At 42.8% G+C, this 20,372-nt stretch overlaps 1 protein-coding gene across 1 annotated transcript in view; it reads right to left on the minus strand.

The window, feature by feature from the left end:
* The window catches only part of PMFBP1 (polyamine modulated factor 1 binding protein 1), a 52,964-nt gene that overhangs the window by 12,324 nt on the left and 20,268 nt on the right, over window positions 1-20,372 (minus strand). The window contains exons 5-11 of the mRNA XM_030924387.1: window positions 10,348-10,518; window positions 9,226-9,336; window positions 6,721-6,847; window positions 6,476-6,633; window positions 2,826-3,069; window positions 608-797; window positions 285-438 (exon numbers count right to left, since the gene is read on the minus strand). Of these exons, the coding sequence (XP_030780247.1) occupies window positions 285-438; window positions 608-797; window positions 2,826-3,069; window positions 6,476-6,633; window positions 6,721-6,847; window positions 9,226-9,336; window positions 10,348-10,518 (1,155 nt within the window). The remainder of the gene's footprint in view (window positions 1-284; window positions 439-607; window positions 798-2,825; window positions 3,070-6,475; window positions 6,634-6,720; window positions 6,848-9,225; window positions 9,337-10,347; window positions 10,519-20,372) is intronic.

Here is a 20,372-nt window from a genome sequence, read left to right on the forward strand (position 1 = left end):
TGAAGCCTCAATCTACCAGGCTTAAGGGATCCTCCCACCTCATCCTCTCAAGTAGCTGGGACTACAGGCATGTACCATTATGCCCTGATAATGTTTGTATTTTTTTTTGTAAGGTGGGGTCTTGCTATGTTGCCCAGGCTGGTCTGGAACGCCTGGGCTCAAGTGATCTGCCTGCCTTGGCCTCCCAAAGAGCTGGGATTACAGGTGTGAGCCACTGCTCCTGGCCTGTGTTTTATCTTAAGCAGAGCAAGCACTTGAATGGGCTGTCTGCCTGCCCGTCACACCTGGTGCTGAATGAGCTTGATACGATCGAGCATGTCATTCATTTTCATATCCTGCTCAGCCACTGTCTTCTGAAGCTGCCTCTTTTCCTTGTCTGAATTTTCAAGCTTCCTCAGGGCTTCAGAGAGTTCTGATGACAGCTCCTCCACCCGTTTTCTAAAGCAAAATAACAGCCACAGGAGGACAGACTTCAGTGCCCATGTGGGCAGATTGCAGAGCTGACCCCATGGGAAGTCCTTGCTTTCCCATGCCTGGGCAGCTGCCCACAGAGGGCCCGGCTGACTCAAGAAGGACAGAACCTCTCTCTGGAGGTGAGCCTGGGCACCTGTTGCAGGATTGTTCCCTCTCAGCCATCGAAGACTCCTTCTGCAGCTTCTGAAGTTCTCGCTGCAGTTCCTGGATGGTGTCTGCCTTCTGCTTGTCCAGGAGGAGGCCATTCTGCAGTTTCCTCTGGGTGTCCTCCAGGTGACAGCCTGCCAGCACAGCCTCTTCTTTGCACTGGGCTGCTTGCTGAGCTGCGGAAGCGGGGAGATGGCCATGTGAGAAGGGAGGGTGTATGAAGATCACACTCTTATCAGCCTGGCTGAAGAGTTTCTCCTTTCATTTTGTGCTCTACTTCAATTCCCAGTCTGTCCTTATTTTTCTCTATTTCACGATCAGTCCTAAAGAACCCTATTAAATTATCTGTCTTTGTCTACCCCTCAGCTGTGGACACCTTCTGGACTAAAATTAAACACATTGGTAGAAATTTCTCAGTAACTCATGTGCAACTCATTCTGTCATTGGGGACAAATCCTGACCCTCCTGGAGTTTAGAGGCTCCTGAGGGAGGGTTACCGGCCCACCATCCTAGAGAACACTGTCACGTTAAACTCACACTGACCAGGTTCAGGAAGAGAGATCCACATGGGCCAGAGCGCTTGGAGATGGATGAGTGGACAAACAGAAGCTGAGATGTAGAAAAAGAAGTGGGAGGAAGGGAATTCCAGGGGCGGGGATTGTTAGAGCAAATGCCTGGTGAGGAGAATGGGGAAGGTGTGTGGGAGGAAGGTAGAAGACATCAGTTTGACTGGAAAGGGAAGTGGGGAGGAATGGTGGCTGATAGAGTTGAGTAAGTGGATGGATGAGTGGGGGCTTTGGAGGACTTTGGAAGCCTAAGAGAAATGCTTAGATGTGATTTAGTGCGTTCTTGAGCAGGAATCTGACATAAAAGAAAAACTGCTTCAGGAAAATTGGAATACATTAGAATAGAGAAAAACATCCAGCAATATTCTTCTAGCCCATGCCTTTGCTTCCACTGGGTATGAGGGGAAGGCAGTTACAAAGTTAGAGCTGGGGCTTGAAGTTTTGGAGTTACCTGTAGAGAAAGGGAGCTACACAAAGGAGGGAGCTCACTGAAGAATGAGTAAGAAGGGGAGAGTCCTTGATGACTACAGTCAAAGCAGGAGAGAAAAGAGAACAATGGGGAGGTTTGTGGGAGAAGGATGGACCCGTGATATCTCCAAAGCTGAGAAACAAGCTTTGAGGCATAAGTAGCCAATAGCATCAAGGAACACAGCATTAAAGGAGGGTAAAGAAGGAAGCCAAGCTTGGATCTTATCTTATAAATTGATAAGTAATTCATGTAATATAAATTTAGCACCCCCACCTCCACTTTTTATGAGACAGAGTCTCACTCTATTGCCCAGTCTGGAGTGCATTGGCGTAATCTCAGCTCACTGCAACCTTGACCTCTCAGGCTCAAGTGATCCTCCCACCTCAGCCTCCCAAGTAGCTGGAATTACAGGTGCCCACCACCATGCCTGGCTAATCTCTGTGTTTTGTAGAGACAAAGTTTTGCCACATTGCCCAGGCTGATCTTGAACTCCTGGGCTCAAGTGATCTGCGCACTTAGGCCTCCAAAAGTGCTGGGATTATAGGCATGAGCCACCGTGCCTGGCAAATTTACCCTTTAAAAGTATACAATTCAGTGGTTTTTTTGATACTCACAAAGTCATGCAACCATCATCAATATCTAATTCCAGAACATTTTCATCTCCCCCAGAGAAACCCTGTACCCAAGGCAAGAAGTTATTGGTGACCTCTGAGAAAGCAGGCTCTGTGGAGGGACAAGGACATCATTCATAGTACAAGCTGCACAGAACAGAATGTATTTGGGGACAAAAAGGAGAAAGGGAATAAAAAGCCAGGGAAGGGAGAAGCAAATTGTGTGATGAGGGCCTGGAGAAGATGGAGAGGAATGTGGTGCAAAGGACAGAGCCCTGCCTTCCTGTGGCCAGGAAGGCCCAGGGTCTTCAGGCAAGACTTCTGGGAGAATGGTAGGTGGATGACTCCAGAGGGCAGGTGAGCTTGGGAGTGGGTGAAGGAATACAAGAGGGTGCTGGCCACTGATGTGAGGTATAGGATGAGGCCCTGAGAAGGTCCGCAGTGAGACACTGGAGGGGGCGAGGGGAAGTGGCCTCTGGGAGAGAGAAGGTGGCTGCTCTAGGGCTGCACTAGCCCCATAGAAAAGTGTGGTGGGGACAGCACCTGCGGGGGCCTCACCAGCCAGCCTCTGCTGCTGCTTGGCTTCTTCGAGACTGTTCTTCAGCTTCTGGACCTCAGCCTGTAGGGCCTCACACTCCACCTCCTTGGACTTGTCCTGCTTAGCCTCCTTGACTGTCATTTCGAGTTCTGTGGCCATGCACTGCTGCTTCTCCAGCTCCTTCTCCTTTTTCAGGAAGCTGTTCTGAACCTGTGTCAGTTTCTTCTGCAGCTCGTGCAGCATCTCATCTTTCTCTTGGAGGAACTGAAGAAAGCAAAATGCAAATGCTGGGAAAGGTCTGAGTGGCGGTGGATGAAGGCAATGAGAGGTTGTCTCAAACCCTCATCCAAGCCACTGGCATCCCCTGTCTGGACATTGGGCGAACCTCCCTGCCTCCACTCCTGTTCCCCTCAGGCTATTCTCCACACCGTCGAGAGAGGGAATCTTATTCTGATTCTTATTATTGTTTTTGAGACATAGTCTCTCTCTGTCACCCAGGCTGGAGTGCAATGGCATGATCTTGGCTCACTGCAACCTCCCGTGTTCAAGCCATTTTTCTGCCTCAGCGTCCCAAGTAGTTGGGATTACAGACATGCGCCACCACGCCTGGCTAATATTTGTATTTTTAGTAGAGATGGGGTTTCACCATGTTGGCCAGGCTGGTCTCAAACTCCTGACTTCAAGTGATCCACCTGCCTCAGCCTCCCAAAGTGTTGGGATTAAAGGTCTGAGCCACCATGCCTGGCCTTTTATTATCTTAGTTTAGTTTTAGTTTTTGAGGCAGTCTCACCCTGTTGCTCAGGCTGGAGTGCAGTGGCATGATCATAGCTCAATGCAGCTATAACCTCCTAGGCTCAAGCGATCCTCCCATCTCAGCCTCCCTTTACAGCAGGCAGCTAGTCAGGTGTGAGCAGGGCAGGAGAGGGCTCCCCTGCCACATACACCAGGGTTGTCGGGCGACCATCAGGTGATAGTCAGGAGGTTGTTAATTGTCACTCTAAAGTAATAATTTGTCACAGCCGGTGCCAGGGAAAGGCAGGCTCCTAATAGATAGAAAACACCTGAAACTGGTGAGCAGCGGATTCCTGGGTAAGGTCTCAGGAGTTAGGAGAATGGTGAGAAGTAACGCAGGACCCCAGGAGTATATGCAGGCCGAGGCAGGTAGATCACTTGAAGTCAGGAGTTAGAGACCAGCCTGGCCAACACGGTGAAACCCCATCTCATACTAAAAATACAAATATCAGCCAGGCATGGTGGTGGGTACCTGTAATCCCAACTACTTGGGAGGCTGAGGCAGGAGAATTGCTTGAACCTAGGAGGTTGCAGTAAGAAAGCCCCAAGTCAAGAGGTCAAACGGCATTCGGTCTCTCAAGTCGCCCGCTTGGCCCTCTTCCAAGTGTATTTTCCTTCCTTTCATTACTGCTCTAAGACTTTTAAAAAACTTCACTCCTGCCTGCTCTAAAACTTGCCTCAGTCTCTCCTTCTGCCTTCTGCCCCTCAGTCAAATTCTTTCTTCTAAGGAGGCAAGATCTGAGGTTGCTATAGACCCATACGGATAACTACCACCGCTAGCATCCTGAGTAGCTGGGACTACAGGGGTGGCCATCACACTTAGCTAGTTTAAACATTCTTTTTGCAGAGATGGGATCTCACCATGTTGCCCAGGCTGGTTTCAGACTCCTGGGCTCAAGTGATCCTCCTACCTGTGATCCCAAAGTTCTGAGATCACAGGCATGAGCCACTGTGCCCAGCTAGAGGTGGGGATCTTAAAAGTGCAAGTCAGATCTTTTGCCTCAGCTCAAAACCCTCCACCGGCTTCCATCTCTTAGAAAAAGGAGGGAGTCCTTACAATCACCCTATGGTCTGGTCTGAGGCTACCTGTCTGACCTCACCCCTTGCCACCCCGACCCCTCTCTGCTTCCGCTGAGCTCCTGGAACACTCCAAGCGGACCCCACCTCAGGGCCTTTGCACTTGCTATTCCCTCTGCCTGGAATATTCTTCCTCCAGACCTCTGCCTGGGTGGCTCCCTCACTTTGTTCAAATCTCTGCCAGAACGTCACCTTATCAGAGAGGACTTCTCTGGTCACTCTGTGTAAAACCGCCACCAAGCTGTTGGAGGGATTTATCAGTGTCTGACGTGGGTATATCAGTATTATATATTAATTTTGTTTACTGGCTGTCTCCCCACACAGGAGTGCAAGCTCCATGAGAGGTGGCATGCTGCAGGTTTTATTATATTCTTAGTGTCTAGGACAGTGCTTGGCATATCTCAGGGCTCAAAAATATTTATGGAATATACAAATGACTCAAAGCTGTTTACCCAGACTCCGTGCCTTGTCATCATCTCTCCAAATGCCTCTGTTTTGATGGGCATATCTCCTCTGTGCCTTGAAACAGGAGGTTTTCCTGACCAGCCAGTCTATCAACTGGATGATGATGATGGTGATTATTATTATTTGAGAGAGAGTTCACTCTTGTTGCCCAGGCTGGAGTGCAGTGGTGCAGTCTTGGCTCACTGTAGCCTCCCCTCCCGGCTTCAAATCATTCTCCTGCCTCAGCCTCCCAAGTAACTGGGATTACAGCCGTGCACCACCATGTCCAGCTAATTTTTTTTTTTTTTTTTTTTTTTTTTCAGTAGAGACGGGCTTTCACCATGTTGGTCAGGCTGGTCTCGAACTCCTGACCTCAAGTGATCCACCTGCCTCGGCCTCCCAAAGTGCTGGGATTCCAAGCGTGGGCCACTGCACCCAGTCCTCAGCTGGATTATTTTTAATAGCTCTGACGGAAGTTCAGAGTCAGAATAGTACTGATTACAAAAGCTTGCATTGGTTTCACAACCTTTCTGCTCTTCGTTCCATTTCTAGGCTTTTCTAAGAACTTGATTTATGTTGGCAGTAACAGTTCTTTTAGGGCACAGCTCCATTAATATTTTCAAACTGCCTATTTACATATTCATAAAATATTTGTAATTTGTTTGTTTGTTTTGAGATAGGGTCTCATTCTAGTGTCCAGACTGGAGTGCATGGCATGATCACCACTCACTGCAGCTTCCACCTCCTGGGCTCAAGGGGCTCACGTGATCCTGTGACTTGAGCCTCCCAAGTAACTGGGACTACAGGTGCACACCACCGTGCCCAGATAATTTTTGCATTTTTTTGTAGAGACAGGGTTTCATCATGTTACCCAGGCTGGTCTCAAACTCCTGGGCTCAACGGATCTCCCCACCTCGGCCTCTTAAAGTGCTGGGATTACAGGCATGAGCTACCATGCCCAGCCAGATATTTGTGATTTTAAAAGTGAAATTCACTTGAAATTCTTCGTAAGGCTATCTATTATTTTATATCATTTCCTTTCACTATCAGGCATAAAAAGAGTATAAGGGAATGATGCAAGTAAGTGTGTCCCAAATGCTCTTGCTACCTTGTGGGCCTTGGGAAAAGTCAGTGCCTCTGTTTTGGTCCCTGCATGATCAGATTCATTTATTATGTATGATAAGAAATACCAAAGAAGTGCTTAGGATTGCACCTTGGCCTGAAGAGCCACCATCTCATTGTGCTTGTGTTGATGCTCCCAAAGCAATCACGGTGGGTGAAGGCAGAACCGGTTCCTGACAGGGCATGGCCTCACACCTGCCCCACTGGGAACTCCAACCAGTGTTCCTCACTTTACCTTGTCTTTCTTCAAAGCGAGCTTTTGGGTCTCGGTGAACTCCAGCTGCAGCTCCTGCAGCCGGCACTGCAGGATGGCAATGTCCTTATCTTTCCTCTCAATGTGGGCAGATGTCTCCTCCCGCAGTCTGTGCAGGTCCAGCTCCAGCTTCATCATGTCTACCAAGGGGCGGGACAGAGTCTATGCTCAGGGGAGAGCTAGGCTTCCTTCTGGCTCCCCTGCCACAGCTTGCCGCCCTGGTTTACCCTTCATGATGTTTTTCTTCTGTTCCGACACGACCTCTAGTTCCATGCGCAGATCCTTCACCAGGTTCTGGTACTCCTCCACATGCAAGCACTGGCTGTCTTTCTGCTCCTGCAAGTGCTTCAGTATCTGGCAGACGGAAGAATAGGGCAGGATGAGGAGATGAGAGAGAATGGAGAATGCTTTCTAAAATGCCCAGTGGCCACACACAACAGTCGGTAGGGACAGAGTAGTAGAGTAACGGTTGCTGGGTACCAGGGGATGGGTACGTGGAGTGACTGCTAGTACAGGGTGTCTTCTGGGGTGACACAAATGTTCTGGAATTAGGTAGTGGTGATGATTGCCCAATGTTGTGAATATACTAAAAACCAATGGTGAATTTTATAATTTGTCCATTGTATCTCAATTAAATTTTTTTTAAAAGAGAATAAAACAAAAGGATACTGCAGACTTCTCAGGCTCACACGAAATACACATAAAAGCAGCCATCCCTGTATTCCTTCCTCCCTGAGACAGACAGTTGTTTATGGAGAATGTACTGTGTGCCCGGCACTGTCCTGGGTGCTGGGCATGACTCTGTTAATGTTTTCAAAGCAAATAATGTGGAGCAAAAGACACAGACAAATCCTTGTCCCCACAGAGCTGACCTAGTGGGTGAGATGAAGAGCATAATAAGTAGTGGCTTATAGAAAATGTTAACAGTTGATAAGTGCTATGGGGGAAACAGAAGAGTGAAGGGGAATGGAGGGGCATGGGTGGGCGAGGTGCATGTTGTAATTTTGAGTAGGACAATAGGCTGGCCTCCCTGCAAATGTGGCCTCTCAGCTGAGACTTGCTGGAGGTGAGCTTTCAGGCGGGGAGACTAGCCAGAGACAAGGCCTGTGGAGGGAACATGTAGGAGGCAAGCGTGGCTGGCACAGAGCAGGCGATGGGGAGAGCTGGAGGAGGGGTGAGGAGCTGGTGGTTACATCACGTGGGGCTTGGGGCCCTTCTGCAAGACCTTTGGCTTCTACCCTGAAGGAGAGGGGATTGTCTTCCTCACCAAAAGAAGGCAGGAGCATGTGGCTGGGGAGGAGTAATTCATTGCCTGGGCATCAGGGATATTGGGGAGAGGACTCAGGAGGGGGCACTGCAGGGACTCAAAGCCCCACACTGTGCCACACTGGCCGACGGGAGGAGAGGCCTGCTGGAAAAAGCTGGCGTGGGTCTCTCGTTCCTAATGGAGCCCCGGAAGCATGAAGGCTTTGGAAAGGAAACACAGCACGATGGGGGAAGGTGTACTCTGCTTCTTGGGGAAGTTTGTATCATTAAAAAAATGGAGTCTTATGAGATTTTTGCTCTAGGTCAGGATGTGAATAACATGTAACTGATCTTTAAAATAAATATTGACAGATGTCCAAGGAAGAATTACAAAGTTCAATATTGATCCCTTGTTTAACCAACTTTCTGGGATTGGAAAGTCCTGGAAAGAGGAGAGTCTCCTCCTCCCCGACCAGAGAACCCCTTGGGGAGCTGACGTGTTGTTTACTCCCTCTGCCACCCCACTTCACCCCTATTTCGGCATCAGTCTTGGGGCATGCAGGCATGCCAGCACCTGCCCGGCGTGGCCTCCTGTGGCTGGCTTTGCCAGGTACCAAGTTCAGTCACGGCTGACTTAACAGGACCTCACCTAAGAGGACACCTGGCCATGTTTTAACTCCTGGTTCATCTTTTTTTTTTTTTTTTTTTTTTTTTTGAGATGGAGTCTCATTCTGTGGCCCAGACTGGAGTGCAGTGGTGTGATCTCAGATCACTGCAACCTCGACCTCCCGGGTTCAAGTGATTCTCCTGCCTTAGCCTCCCTAGTAGCTGGGACTACAGGCATGTGCCACCACACCTGGCTAATTTTTGTATTTTTAGTAGAGATGGGGTTTCACGAAGTTGGACAGGTGGGTCTCAAACTCCTGACCTCAAGTGATCTGCTCGCCTTGGCATCCCAAAGTTCTGGGGTTACTGGCATGAGCCACCACACCTGGCCAATCAATTCTTGCTATTTGTTTACATGGTTTAACTGCTTATTTATTATTAGAATCAACTTTTGATACTGCTTTGAATTTTGCAAACACAGAGTTCTCAAAAAAAAAAAAAAAAAAAAAAAAAAAGCAGGGGGAATAAATTTGGATTAATAATCTCTCCTAAATTAGCTACTTTTCAACTCCAGCCAGACACTAGGAGGCTGGACGGTCCTTTTGAATCTAGCAAGGCAACAGAAGTATTCTCTTGTTTAGGTGTACTGTTAGAGACAGGTGCAATTAAGAGACAGGTGCAATTCCAAAATTGAATGCAGCCTGTCTTTGGGGTTTGGCATACATTATACACAGTATCCTTGTGGCAGGGCCAACCAAGGTCACACAGACATAAAATAAAATGTAAACTGTCATGTAAAAATAAAAAATAAGTAGGAAAGCCCAGAATCAACCCCAGCTCAGCCTGATTCCGGTAGGCACAGATCAGCAAATTTCTCCCACCTTTTTGATGTCTTCACACTCTTCTGAGGAGCTAGGAGGGTATCTGTGGGTAGCTGTATAGGAAGCAAAGTCGGCTTGTAGTTTTATCAAAGCCTCTTCACGCTCCAGAACCTGCAAATAAGCTTAGATCGGTTATGCCGGATGATCAATGAAACATGCTTGTTACCATGACTATTATTTCAGAGTGTTCCTTTCTGCAGCATAAGTTAGTTGCAGAATTAGACAATTTATCAGGCATTCCCTGTGGGGTAGGTAGTGAGAAGCAATTAAGCTCCCCATCTGACATCAAGGTTTCCTAAGGCATATGTGATCTGTCTCAAGTTCATCAATGCCCACACTTGCACTCTCTCCTAAACCTCTGTTTGGTCCATTTGATGAGGCAGAAGAAGGTTCTTCAGGGGCTGTGATGGAGAGATGTACCTAATCTATCAGAGGACAGGATACGAAGTTTGAGAAATAAAAAGGGAAGTTCCTTATGGAGTGTGTGACTGTGTGTGTAATTTCTTTTTTCAAAAATTAAAAAAAATGAAATTTTGGTTTTAATTTTATGCTTTTTTGATTTTGTTGAAAATAATTCAAATAAAACCCAAGCATGGAAAAGTGAAACCCCTCTTCACTTACTCCCCTCCTCTTGCTTCCACTAAGGGAGAGGACAGTATTGAAAATTCAGTTTGTACTTACATATTAGTATTATCATCAGAGATAAAACAAAAGTAGGACTGAACTATACATGGAATTCTGCAACTTATTCTCGGCAATAAGTCACAAAGCTCCTTTCGTGCAGCTCTTACAGATGTGCTTAGTCGTTTTTACTGGCTGCATATTATTCCACAATAGGGATATCTCTTTAATTATTTCTCTTAATCTCTTTAACCATTTCCCCACTGATGGGCATTTAGGTTGTTGTGTGAGAGATTTTAAGATTCTTTAGAATTTCAAACTACGTGGATGGGGAGAGGCATTATCATGGAGAATATGAACAAAGTGGGAAGGCAAGTATATATCAGACATTTGAGGATTCTTGGTGAAAAAGATTAATTTAGGCGACTCTTTTTCCCTCCTTTCTCTCCCCATGTCTCGATTGAGGGTCTCCCAGAGACATTTCTAGAAGAAGGCACTTACCAAAGCGTTACTGCAGGCCAGCTTATTCCGAAGTTCTTGAATGAGATCATCCTGTTCAGAGACCTTTTGCCAGACCTCAGACAGTCGTTTCAGGGTCTCCTGATGCTCTTGAATCATGCAAGGAGAAGTGTATATTCGTACCTTTGAATGATCACCCTTGTTCTCAGGCTCCTGAGAGATTTAAAAATAATGGGTTGGTTTTGTTTACAGTTTGTGAGTTACTTCAGAATTCCATGAGCATGGAAAATCTCTAGACCTATATTCTAAAGGTGTATGTTCATATATGGAAATCATGGTTTCTTTAACAAAAGAAAAAATATTAACTAGTGCATATACATGGTAAAAAGCCCAAATGGTTCACAAAAGAAGACACTGAAAGATAAGTCTTCCTCCATCCTAACTATGACTCAGGTCCCCTTCTTGATGACAATCCATGTTACCAGCTTTTTGGATATCATTCAGGAATATTTTATGCATATTTGTATATGCATATACGTATACGCATATAACTCTCACTTTTTTTCTTACACAAATGAGTCTTTCTTTTTCTTTTTTTTTGAGATGGAGTCTCACTCTGTCACCCAGGCTGGAGCTCAGTGGCACTATCCTGGCTCACTGCAACCTCAGCCTTCCGGGTTCAAGCGATTGTCCTGCCTCAGCCTCCCAAGTAGCGGGAATTACAGGGATGCGCCACCATGCCAGGCTAATTTTTTTTGTATTTTTTAGTAGAGACGGGGTTTTGCCATGTTGGCCAGGCAGGTCTCAAACTGCTAACCTCAGGTGATTCACCCGCCTCAGTCTCCCAAAGTGCTGGGATTACAGGCCTGAGCTACCACACCCGGCTGACAAATGAGTCTTCTATACAATATTTAAACATTGTGTTTTCACTTGACAATTTATTTAAGATAGTTTTCATATTTTTACTTATTGATCTATCTTACTCCTCTTTTAAAATTAATTTCAAATTACACAAGTAATTATATTTATATTGTCTCTCTAAAACATTGTAACACTACAGGCAGATCTGAATTTTTCTTCAACCATCACTTCTAATTTCATTATCTCTTTACTTTCCAGAGATGACAGTCTGTGCATATTCTAGAACTTTATACTATATTTACATAATATAAATGAATCTCTACAATATAAATTATGTTGGCTTTTTAAAACATAAAAAATATGTTTTTTTACTTAGCAAGATGTGTTAGAGATTTATCAATGCTAGTACATGTGCTTCTATCTTGTTCTTTTAAATTGCTTTTAAATGTGTGAATCTGGTTTCCTACTGATGAGAATATAGGTTATTTCCACATTGTTTTTTCTGAAACAAAGCCGAAATGAATACTTTTGCACATAAATCTTTGAGTATTTATTCTGGTAATTGTGTACATTAAATTCATAGTAGTAGGACTCCCAGATCATGTTTAAAATTAGATATTGTACTACTGTGCTTCAAAGAAATTAACACTTAACACTGTCATCAACATTAGTATGGCTATTTTCCTTGAACCATATTTGTTTTTTTTTTTTAAATGTCTTTCCCTAGATCGTTTGAAATCATGCATGGAGGTTACTGCCCTCTTATTGGTTCGCATTTATAAGGGGGTAAATTGATATACATGGTGGAAAAAAAAAAAGCAAAGTGTTCTAGTTTGGAGGGTAGACCCTTTCCCCATTAAACTTGTCTCCCTAACCGGGCTTTTTCAGGCAAAGTTAGGAATACTTCATGTTCACTGAGCATGAAAGCCTCCCGTGAGCAAGCTGCAGGAAGGCCAGGCAGAAATCTAAAACTGACTGTAAATAATGTTCATGTAGGTAATGCAGAGTCTATAGGGGCAAATGACTGGAAAACATAACAGAAAAGCTAACAAGGAAGAAGATATCTACAGCTTTCAATATCTTCTTAATACTATGAGATGAAAAATGGAAATTAATTTAGAAGGAATAGGAGAAATATTCTCTGATGTGAAGAAAAATGTAGATCTTCAGACTAAAAGGGTTAGTGAACTGTTGAGTGGCTTAACCCCCTGAGCCTAAAAACCTCTAGTGTTCAAAGAGATAAAACAGGTAATCTCCGAAAAATGAGAAACACATTGACATCTAACAATGCGTCTCTAATACTGGGTGGTACAAGGAAATGCAGCAGTATCTTCGAAGACTTAAGGGAAGATGCTTTTGAAAGTTTGTATATACAGCCAAACTAGCATTCAAGGATGATGACAAAATAAACCTTGCTCAGACATGGAAATACTGAGAAATTGTGTCACCCACAATTGTTTCTGAAAGAATTAAGAAGGAATTATTTACAGCAAAAGGAAAACTCCAAGAATGTAGAAAAGGTGAAGGGACTGCTGAGCACAGTAATGAGAAACAGTTGGGTTTATTTGTAATATTAAAGAAATAGATATTTCCTATGTTATATAAACAGTTTCAGAGATTTAAAAGGAGGTAAAAAGCTTTCCAGCTCATTATATTAGGATGGCATAATCCAGACACCAATACGTGAGGAAAGCACAAACATTTAAACCATCAAACTAATCTCATTTCTGAAAATGGATGAAAAAAATAAACTTTTAACAAATTTAGTAAAGTTCATTACAATTATTAATAATATATTATGATAAAGTAGGGTTTATTCCAGGAACATAAAGATTGTTACTATATATGATAATCTATTCATGTAATCTGCTTCCTTGAAGGATAGATGCTAATAAAAATATCTGATAAAATTCAACCTTTATTCCTCATAACCATTCTTGATAAGCTAAATATAGACAGTCATATTTCCAATTTGAGAAAGGAGATTGAAAAGAAGCCAAAAACAGGCATTATACTTAATGGTGAAATACTAGAATTACTTCCTTTAAAATGAGGAGCAAGGCAAAGAGGCTACAATTCCACATGGCTCTAGAGGTGCTGGTCAATATAATAAGGTGGAAAATAAGTTGTGTAAATTTTGAAAGGGAAAGCAATTTAGGAAAATCCAAGACAGTCAAGTGAAAATCTAGTAAGAGAGCTCAGCAAGGTAGCAGGATAAGAGAGAAGTTTTCCTATATATCAGTAATAATACAATTAGGCCAGGCATGGTGGCTCACACCTGTAATTCCAGTACCTTGGGAGGCTGAGGTGGACAGATCACTTGAGGTCAGGAGTTCAAGACCTGCCTGACCAACATGGTGAAACTCTGTCTCTGCAAAAATAACAAAAATTACCTGTCCGTGGTGGCAGGTGCCTGTAGTCCCAGCTAGTCAGAAGGCTGAGGCAGAAGAATCGCTTGAACCCAGGAGGCGGAGGTTGCAGTGAGCAGAGACTGCCTCACTGCACTCTAGACTGGGCGACAGAGTGAGACTCCATCTCAGAAACAAAAAAAATTGGCTGGGCATGGTGGCTCACGCCTGTCATCCCAGCACTTTGGGAGACCAAGGTAGGCGGATCACCTGAGGTCAGGAGTTCGAGGCCAGCCTGACCAACACAGAGAAACACCCGTCTCTACTAAAAATACAAAATTAGCTGGGCCTGGTGGCACATGCTTGTAATCCCAGCTACTTGGGAGTCTGAGGCAGGAGAATTGCTTGAACCTGGGAGGCAGAGGTTGCAGTGAGCTGAGATTGTCCCATTGCACTCCAGCCTGAGCAACAAGAGTGGAACTCCATCTCAAAAAAAAAAAAAAAAAAAAAAAAAAAATTAATAAAATTTAATGTATAAAAGATCCCATTTAAAAAACCAATAACAACTGAAATATGTCTAGGAATAAACATAGCAAGAAATACGTGAGGTCTACAGAGAAAAGTACAAAATCTTACTGAAGGACACACAAGAAAACTTGCATAAAAGTAGAAATATGTTATATTCCATAGGGCATGCTAATTTCCCCCAAATTCATACATAATTTGAAAGTCAGTCAACATAAATCTAAATTGCATTAAGAGAAGAAATAAACAAAAGGCCAAGAAAAAATGGAAAGTGTAGAAAAGTGAAGGAGGACCTGTCCTAACAGGATCTATTAAAACAAGCTACCAGTTAAAGTCACTAAAAAACTCTGACACTGGCACAGGAACTGGCAGAAAGATAAAAAGAATACAGAGTCCAGAGAAGGTCCCGTGTACAGAAGAACTGGTTTGTGAGCTGGTACCTGAACCAGTGTGGAAGGCCTGGGATGTTCAATAAATGGTTTTGGGACCACTGGATATCCATTTAAACAATAAAATTAGAGCCTTATGTCATTATACATATAAAATATATATTCCAGATGGACTAAAAATAAAAACATAAAAATGCAAAATTATAAAAGTGCTAAAGAAAATACACAATAAACTTTTATAATCCTGAAGGCAGTGAAGGCCTTTCTAAGCAAGACATAAAACCTAGAATTTATAAAGGACTGACAGATTCAACTCCATAAAAATTAAAATATTCTGGCATTACATAATGGTAAAGGGATTGATGCAACAAGAAGAGCTAACTAGCATAAATATATATGTACCCAAGAGAGAAGCACCCAGATTCATAAAGCAAGTTCTTAGAGACCTACAAAGAGACTTAGACTCCCACACAATAATACTGGGAGACTTTAATACCCCCACTGTCAATATTAGACAGATCAACGAGACAGAAAATTAACAAGGATATCCAGGACTTGAACTCAGCTCTGCACCAAGTAGACCTAATAGACCTCTACAGAACTCTCCACCTCAAATCAACAGAATATACTTTCTTCTCAGCACCATATCACACTTATTCTAAAATTGACCACATAATTGGAAGTAAAACACTCCTCAGCAAATACAAAAGAACAGAAATCACAAGAAACTGTCTCTCAGACCACAGTGCAATTAAATTAGAACTCAGGATTAAGAAACTCACTTAAAACCACACAACTACATAGAAACTGAACAACTTGCTCCTGAATGACTACTGGGTAAGTAACGAAATGAAGGCAGAAATAAAGATGTTTTTTAAAACCAATGAGAACAAAAACATAACATACCAGAATCTCTGGGACACATTTAAAGCAGTGTGTAGAGGGAAATTTATAGCACTAAATCCCACAAGAGAAAGCAAGAAAGATCTAAAATCGACGCCCTAACATCACAATTAAAAGAACTAGAGAAGTAAGAGCAAACAAATTCAAAAGTTAGCAGAAGATAAGAAATAACTAAGATCAGAGCAGAACCGAAGGAGGTAAGAGACACAAAAAAACCCTAAAAAAAAATTAGTGAATCCAGGAGCTGGATTTTTGAAAAGATCAACAAAATACATAGACCGCTAGCCAGACTAATTAAGAAGAAAAGAGAGAAGAATTAAATAGACGCAATAAAAAATGATAAAGGGGATATTACCACCGATCCCACAGAAATACAAACTACCATCAGATAATACTATAAACACCTCTATACAAATAAACTAGAAAATCTAGAAGAAACGGATAAATTCCTGGACACATACACCCTCCTAAGACTAAATCAGGAAGAAGTTGAATCTTTGAATAGACCAATAACAGGTTCTAAAATTGAAGCAATAATTAATAGCCTGCCAACCAAAACAAGTTCAGGACCAGATGGATTCACAGCTGAATTCTACCAGAGGTACAAAGAGGAGCTGGTACCAGTCCTTCTGAAACTATTCCAATCAATAGTAAAAGAAGGAATCCTCCCTAACTCATTTTATGAGGCCAGCATCATCCTGATACCAAAACCTGGCAGAGACAACAAAAAAACAGAATGTTAGACCAATATCCCTGATGAACATCGAGGAGAAAATCCTCAATAAAATACTGGCAAACCGAATCCAGCAGCACATCGAAAAGCTTATCCACCATGATCAAGTCAGCTTCATCCTTGGGATGCAAGAGTGGTTCAACACATGCAAATCAATAAATGTAATCCATCACATAAACAGAACCAATGACAAAAAGCACATGATTACCTCAGTAGATGCAGAAAAGGCCTTCAACAAAATTCAACAGCCCTTCACGCTAAAAACTCTCAATAAACTAGGTATTGATGGAACATATCTCAAAATAATAAGAGCTATTTATGACAAACCCACAGCCAATATCATACTGAATGGGCAAAACCTGGAAGCAGTCCCTTTGAAATCCAGCACAAGACAAGGATGCCCTCTCTCACCACTCCTATTCAATACAGTACTGGAAGTTTTGGCCAGGGCAATCAGGCAAGAGAAAGAAATAAAGGATATTCAATTAGGAAAAGAGGAAGTCAAATTGTCTCTGTTTGCAGATGACATGGTCGTATATTTAGAAAACCTCAATGTCTTAGCCCAAAATCTCCTTAAGCTGATAAGCAACTTCAGCAAAATCTCAGGATACAAAATCAGTGTGCAAAAATCACAAGCATTCCTATACACCAATAACAGACGAACAGAGAGCCAAATCATGAGAGAACTCCCACTCACAATTGCTACAAAGAGAATAAAATACCTAGGAATCCAACTTACAAGGGATGTGAAGGACTTCTTCAAGGAGAACTACAAACCAACGTTAAGGAAACAAAAGAGGACACAAACAAATGGAAGAACATTCCATGCTCATGGATAGGAAGAATCAATATCATGAAAATGGCCATACTGCCCAAAGAAATTTATAGATTCAATGCTATCCCCATCAAGCTACCACTGAGTTTATTCACAGAATTGGAAAAAACTACTTTAAATTTTATATGGAACCAAAAAACAGCCTGCATAGCCAAGACAATCCTAAGCAAAAAGAACAAAGCTGGAGGCATCATGGTACCTGACTTCAAACTATACTGCAAAGCTACAGCAACCAAACCAAAACAGCATGGTACTGGTACCAAAACAGATATATAGACCAATGGAACAGAACAGAGGCCTCAGAAATAACACCACACATATACAATCCTCTAATCTTTGACAAACCTGACAAAAACAAGCAATGGGGAAAGGATTCCCTATTTAACAAATGGTGCTGGGAAAACTGGCTAGCCATATGCAGAGAGCTGTAACTGGATCCCTTCCTTATATCTTATACAAAAATTAACTCTCTCAGGATGAATTAAAGACTTAAATGTAAGACCTAAAACCATATAAACTCTAGAAGAAATCCTAGGCAATACCATTCAGGACATAGGCATGGGTAAAGACTTCATGACTAAAACACCAAAAGCAATGGCAAGTAAAGCCAAAATAGACAAATGGGATCTAATTAAACTAAAGTGCTTCTGCACAGCAAAAGAAACTATCAGTGGAGTGTACAGGCAACCTACAGATTGGGAGAAAATGTTTGCAAGCTATCCATCTGACAAAGGGCTAATATCCAGAATCTACAAAGAACTTAAACAAATTTACAAGAAAGAAACAACCCCATCAAAAAATGGGCAAAGGATATGAACAGACACTTCTCAAAAGAAGACATTTATACAGCCAACAAACTTAGGAAAAAAAGCTCATTATCACTGGTCATTAGAGAAATGCAAATCAAAACCACCATGAGATACCATCTCATGCCAGTTAGAATGGTGATCATTAAAAAGTCAGGAAACAACAGATGCTGGAGAGGATGTAGAGAAATAGGAATGCTTTTACACTGTTGGTGGGAGTGTAAATTAGTTCAACCATTGTGGAAGACAGTGTGGCGATTCCTCAAGGAACTAGAACTAGAAATACATTTGACCCAGCAATCCCATTACTGGGTATATATCCAAAGGATTATAAATAATTCTACTATAAAGACACATGCACATGTATGTTTATTGGCACACTGTTCACAATAGCAAAGTCTTGGAACCAACTCAAATGCCCATCAATGTAGACTGGATAAAGAAAATGTGGCACATATACACCATGGAATACTATGCAGCCATAAATAAGGATGAGTTCATGTCCTTTGCAGGGACATGGATGAAACTAGAAACCATCATTCTCAGCAAAGTATCACAAGAAGAGAAAACCAAACACTGCATGTTCTCACTCATAAGTGGGAGTTGAACAATGAGAACACATGGATACAGGGCGGGGAACATCACACACCAGGGCCTGTCGGTGGGTGGGGGGCTGGAGGAGGGATAGCATTGGGAGAAATACCTAATGTAAACGACAAGTTGATGGTGCAGCAAGCCAGCATGGCACATGTTTGCCTGTGTAACAAACCTGTACGTTGTGAACATGTACCCCAGAACTTAAAGTATAATAATAATAAAAATTAAAATCTTCTGTATGGTGAAAAATACCACTAATAAAGTAAAATGAAAAGTTACAGACTGGGAGAAAGTATTTGCCACATACGTAATGAAGCATTATTACCTGTAATGTATTAAGAAGTTCCTATAAACCAATGCAAAAAAAGACTAACAACCCAGTAAAAAATGAGTTAACAAGTAATTCATGAAACAGAAATCCATATGACCAATATGCTTATGAATAGTGCTCAATACTTCATAAGTGTGGTGGAGACTGTGATGGGCTTTCCAGATCCCCTTTGGCAATGAAGGACTTACTGCCCTTTATGGGGATTGTGTAGGCTGAAGAAAACTGCTTTGCCCAAGGCCACGCATCTCTCCCTGCGGGGCCCACATCCCATAACTGTTGATGACATGGAGGCTTAAAGGCCAGCTCCCTTCCCTTCAATTTAGCAAGGCTCTGAGGTTCATCTAGCTGTGTGGGGTTGGCTGAGGCCTTTGTTGAGACTACATCACAGCTCAACTTCTTTCTTTGCCCAAGCTTGCTTTCCTCTCCTTCCTTTCACTGGTGTTAACACCAAGAGCTCTCCCTAAAAATGTCCTGCGCACTACTCTGTCTTCGAGCTGGCTTCCTGGGTAACTCAAACTGCAGCTATTAGAACCAAGGAAATGAAAATTGTAACCAGTCAACGTTTTCCCCATACCCATCAGCGTTTAGCACAACTTTAAAAGAATGAAAACATACCGTGTGGATGGGTGTGGGGAAATACACTCTCTTAATTATTGTTGGTAAAAGTGTAAACTGGTAGAACTTTTTGGTATACAATTTAGAAGTATCTTTAAACAATAAAACTAAGCATATCCTTTGACCCAGCAATCACACTTCAAGAATTATCCAAAAGAAATAAGGAAGTTAATTACAGCCTGTTTGTAAAAGAGAGGAAAAAACAAGTCAATAGGTAGTACATCCCTACTACAGAATACAAGGTAGTAAGTAAAATAAATTGTTAAGATGTGCATTTTAGGCTGGGCGCAGTGGCTCATGCCTGTAATCCTAGCACTTTGGCAGGCTGAGGTGGGTGGATCACATGAGGTCAGGAGTTTGCGACCAGCCTGGCTAGCATGGCAAAACCCTGTCTCTACTAAAAATACAAAAATTAGCTGCACATGGTGGCGTGTGACTGTGGTCCCAGATACTCTGGAGGCTGAGTCAGGAGAATCACTTGAACCTGGGAGATGGAGGCCTCAGTGAGCCGAGACTGTACCACTGTCTCAAAAAAAAAAAAAAAAAAAAAAAGGCATTTTGAAAGTAAGTTTTAAAACCACTTTGATAACCACTTAGGTAAAAATAACCTCCCGCCCATTTATATATGTAACTGTATATAGCACAAGCCCCGAGAGGATTCTCAACACATGATTCAAGTAATTACCTAAGAAGAGGAGGAGAATGATGGGGAAGAGGTTGAAGGCAGACTTTCATATTTAATCTCTGTACTTCTGTCTAGAAAGCCTATAATAATTGTATTACTTGTGTAATTAAAAACAGCCGTTAAAAGAAAAAAGAAACAAACCAGGTGTTTTGACTCTTCTTTCCCATGTTTCATAGCTTTTTCCTCCTATTTGATCCTGAAGTTGTGGTTTGCATGAGCCTGTGGCCTAGCAGAGCCCCCTGCTGGACCCCCATGAGAACTAACAAAAGATTGGACATTGTTAGGGAGAGCTGTTGGTATTAACACCTGTGAAAGGAAGAGGAAGGAAGCAAGGTTGGGCAGAGGGAGATGAGCAGTGATGCAATCTCAACAAAGGCTCAGCCAACCCCACAGGGAACTGCGGGGCTGGAGCTTATTTGGTAATTCTCTTTTGGCATTA

This window comes from Rhinopithecus roxellana, chromosome 20, assembly GCF_007565055.1.
Source record: "Rhinopithecus roxellana isolate Shanxi Qingling chromosome 20, ASM756505v1, whole genome shotgun sequence".
Classification (NCBI taxonomy): domain Eukaryota; kingdom Metazoa; phylum Chordata; class Mammalia; order Primates; family Cercopithecidae; genus Rhinopithecus; species Rhinopithecus roxellana.